This window comes from Buteo buteo, chromosome 21 (genome assembly GCF_964188355.1).
Source record: "Buteo buteo chromosome 21, bButBut1.hap1.1, whole genome shotgun sequence".
NCBI classification, from domain to species: domain Eukaryota; kingdom Metazoa; phylum Chordata; class Aves; order Accipitriformes; family Accipitridae; genus Buteo; species Buteo buteo.
The window spans coordinates 5255319-5259290 of record NC_134191.1 but is presented as its reverse complement, the minus strand read 5'-3'; the positions used below and the strand labels follow the sequence as shown (position 1 = coordinate 5259290).

At 54.1% G+C, this 3972-nt stretch overlaps 1 protein-coding gene across 1 annotated transcript; it reads left to right on the top strand.

Moving 5' to 3' along the window:
- The first annotated feature begins 356 nt into the window (after positions 1–356).
- On the top strand, positions 357–3223 carry GPR27 (G protein-coupled receptor 27). Its single transcript, XM_075053610.1, has one exon. It carries the CDS (start codon positions 857–859, stop codon positions 1997–1999), a length of 1143 nt encoding a protein of 380 aa, XP_074909711.1. The 5' UTR covers positions 357–856; the 3' UTR covers positions 2000–3223.
- Positions 3224–3972: the final 749 nt, after the last annotated feature.

Genomic DNA, 3972 nt, shown 5'->3' with positions numbered 1-3972 from the left:
GTGTGCCACCGCTGCACGGATCCACCGGATCGAGAGATCCACGCGCTACGCACCAACACGGGTGTGCACGGCCGTACGCCCACACCCGGGCCGTGCAGACGGCTCCATCCATCCATCGCCTACGACCCGCAGCAGCGCCGCAGGGATGCCCACCCTCACCCCGCATACCTCCGAGCCCCATATCTCGCTACCGCCCCCCCCCTTCCCAAAACCCCGCTGCGGCAGCGGGACCTCCGCGCCGCTCCGCGCCGCTGCGCGAGTGACTCAGCCCCGCGCTCCGCAAGGGGCCGGGCTGCGCGGGGCGGAGGCAGGGCGGAGGGAAGGAGGAGGAGGAGGAGGAGGGAAGGGAAGGACGGGAAGAAGGAGGGAGGGGGATTTACCCCATTGTCCTCGGCGGGAGCTGGGCAGAGCCCGCCGCCGCTGTGCGCAGGCTCGCCCGGCCCCCTCGCCCGGCGCGGAGGAGCAGCTCGCCGGCGGTAAGGGGGGGGGGGGGGGTGGCTCCGCGCTGCTCCGCTCCTCGTTCCCCCCCAATTCCCCCAGCGCATCCCCATGGGGCGGCGGCGGGCGCGGCCGTAGCGCGGCCGCGGGGCGGGGGATCCGCATGGCCCGCGGGGAGAGCGGCGGCGGCGGCGGCGGCGGCAGCAGCAGCGCCCCGCGTCGCCGGAGCGGCCGGGGCGGCGGCGGCGGCGGCGTTGGCGGCGGCGGGGGGAGGACGGCGGCGGCGGCGGGGATGGGGGCGCCGGGCGGCGCGGCCCTCGGCCCCGGCACGCTGCCGCGGCGCTGAGACCCCGGCCCTGCCTGCGCGGCGGCGCCGAGGAGGAGGAGGAGGAGGAGGAGGAGGAGGAGGAAGGACCCGATGGCGAACAGCAGCGAGCTGGGGAGCAGCAGCAGCCCGCACCTGCCCAGCGCCGGCGGCCTGCTGAGCGCCTCCGGGCTGAAGCTGGCTACCTTGGGCTTGATCCTTTGCGTGAGCCTGGCGGGCAACGTGCTCTTCGCCTGGCTCATCCTCAAGGACCGGCACCTGCACCGCGCCCCGTACTACCTGCTGCTGGACCTCTGCCTGGCCGACGGGCTCCGCTCGCTGGCCTGCTTCCCCTTCGTCATGCTGTCGGTGCGCAGCGGGGCCGCCTGGCCCCACGGGCCCCTCAGCTGCAAGGTGCTGGCCTTCCTGGCCGTCCTCTTCTGCTTCCACGCCGCCTTCCTGCTCTTCTGCGTGGGGGTGACGCGCTACATGGCCATCGCCCACCACCGCTTCTACGCCAAGCGCATGACGGGCTGGACCTGCCTGGCCGTGGTGTGCATGGTGTGGACCCTCTCCATGGCCATGGCCTTCCCCCCCGTCTTCGACGTGGGCACCTACAAGTTCATCCGGGAGGAGGAGCAGTGCATCTTCGAGCACCGCTACGTCAAGGCCAACGACACGCTGGGCTTCATGCTCATGCTGGCGGCCGTCATCGCCGCCACCCACCTGGTCTACATCAAGCTGCTCTTCTTCATCCACGGCCACCGCAAGATGAAGCCGGCCCAGCTGGTACCGGCCATCAGCCAGAACTGGACCTTCCACGGGCCGGGAGCCACCGGCCAAGCGGCCGCAAACTGGACGGCCGGCTTCGGCAGGGGGCCCACACCGCCCACCCTCGTGGGCATAAGGCAGGCCACCCACAGCCAGATCAAGAGGCTGCTGGTGCTGGAGGAGTTTAAGATGGAGAAAAGGCTCTGCAAGATGTTCTACATGATCACCTTGCTCTTCCTGCTCCTCTGGTCCCCCTACATTGTGGCCTGCTACCTGCGGGTCTTCATTAAGGCCAGCTCCATCCCCCAGGTCTACCTGACCACCTCCGTCTGGATGACGTTTGCCCAGGCAGGGGTCAACCCCATCCTCTGCTTCATCTTCAACAAGGAGCTCAGGGTCTGTCTCCGAGCCCGCTTCCCGTGCTGCCAAAGCATCCAGAGCACCCAGGGCACCATCCTTTGCGATCTCAAGAGCTTTGGGATGTAGGGGGGCTTTTCTTTTTCTAAAAGAGAAAGATGGATGTGGTTTTCCGTGTTTCTGCATATGATCTCAAGAGAGTGGGACCTGTGGGGGACATACTAGACCACCGCCCAGCACCCAAACCTTAGGCTGTAAGAAGCTATTTTATTTATTTTTCTATATTTTGCGTATGCTCTCTTCAGAACATAACAGGTTGCTGTCTATGGGAACAGGTACTTGTGCAGAACACCCCCAAACCTTAGGCAGTAAGAAGCTGTTTTTCTTTGTGGTTGTGTCGTTTTTAAAAACAAAACAGGGCTCCGAGTTTCTGGTCTTGCTTATTCTAACATTTCTAGACATGATTCCAACAGATATGGATTAAGGCCATGACATTTTTTTGTTTGTTTGTTTCCCTATTCCTGTCTGTTTTGATAAAGGCTTAACAATTTTACTCATGTAATATTTGATAAGGGCCAAGACAATTTTATACTAAAGTTATTTTTGATGACCTCAAGAGGTGTTGTTTTATTATTATTTGATTTTAAGTGAAGAACAAGAAGAGGACGTTCCTAATGTGGTCAGAAGTCAGTTTTTGGTAGGAGCTGTTGGGTTCATTCATTCTCAAATGGTTTGAGTATTTGAAGCAGTTACTTATAACTTTTTTGCTTGACATGCAAACAGTGTAGAACTAATTTCAATTTTCTTGTTGCACTATTCATTTGGTAATATTTCAGAACTATTTGTGAAACGTGATTTTAAAATATCAACTTTAAAAAATAATCAACTATAGCAGTTTTTAAAACCTAGATTGAAATTCATATTTTACTGCCTTTATAGGAAGTTATCTACAAACCTGGGTAATACTTGTACATTTTGACTGTTTTCTTTAATAAAATATTGAAAACCTTTACTGTATGTAATTGTTTCAGAATGGCAGCATTCTGCTTTGCTGACAAATAACTTGTGTATGTGGAAGGTTGTATGTCTTGTGTCTGAGTAGATTTCACAGCTGAGGTTATTATGGACAAGCACAATCCTTATTTGCTGTTAGATCTCAATTTAGGTGTTTATACCAATAAAAGTGACTAAAGCTATTTTTAAGAAGACTTAAGTTCATGATGGGCAACAGGTTTAAATAGCACAATTCTCTTTGTCTACTGAAACCAAATTTCTGTTTTAGCTAATCGCTCCTCTGTTAACGGTAGAAAAGAGTGTGGAACTGTGGATTGCTGATTTTAGTTGGCAAAGCAGGTTTTTGACATGGTGGCTTGGTTAATACTGTACTCTACTCTTTGGTAAACTATATTCTTAACAGGTAATTTACATTTATTAAGCATGGCATTTTAACCTGCTTTATTGTTCTACAAAAACTTCTCTGAAAGTGTTTTAACCGGCAGCCTGATGGCAGGATCCTGACACAAGTTTTTAGCCATCTCGGGGGAAGCTGTCCCTGACAGGCTTGCTTTCTGGTGTATCATGTAACATTTACAAACATTTACATTACAGTGCTGGAGCAAGTCGCACACAAAATGACAGAGATAAGCTCAATTTCCATGAATAAGTCTGCGTCTGTGCTAAGAGTATTTCTGTAGAGAGTAGTCCAAAGTTGTTAGACATTAGCTGAGAAATAGTTGCCCTTACACAGAAGGGACGCGTGTGACAGATCAGAAGAGGGCTAGGGTGGCAGCTTCAGGTTTAGGCAGGGAATGAAATGAGGTGGGGCATCTGGTTTGGTTTTACGTCTTGCTTTCCACCCCCAGCTCAGATTTGAACACCAGAGAGGCAACATTTCTTGAAGCGCGTAAGGAGAAGTTTGCAATTTCAGCTTTTGGTATAGCTGCAGAGAAGATAGGCAGGGAGGAAGATGGAGCTGTACTGATACTGCCAGGGTTGGGCTAAGAAACGTGACCATGGATGGGCTATCTTGAAAACAAAGTGAGACTTAATGATCATTTCCAAAGCTGTTTGAAAATGTATCTGGGTACAGAGGGAAAGTTGTC

Bases quoted from the DNA above. Each gene is read 5' to 3' on its own strand.
- GPR27 (XM_075053610.1), top strand. From the start codon at position 857: ATGGCGAACAGCAGCGAGCTGGGGAGCAGCAGCAGCCCGCACCTGCCC.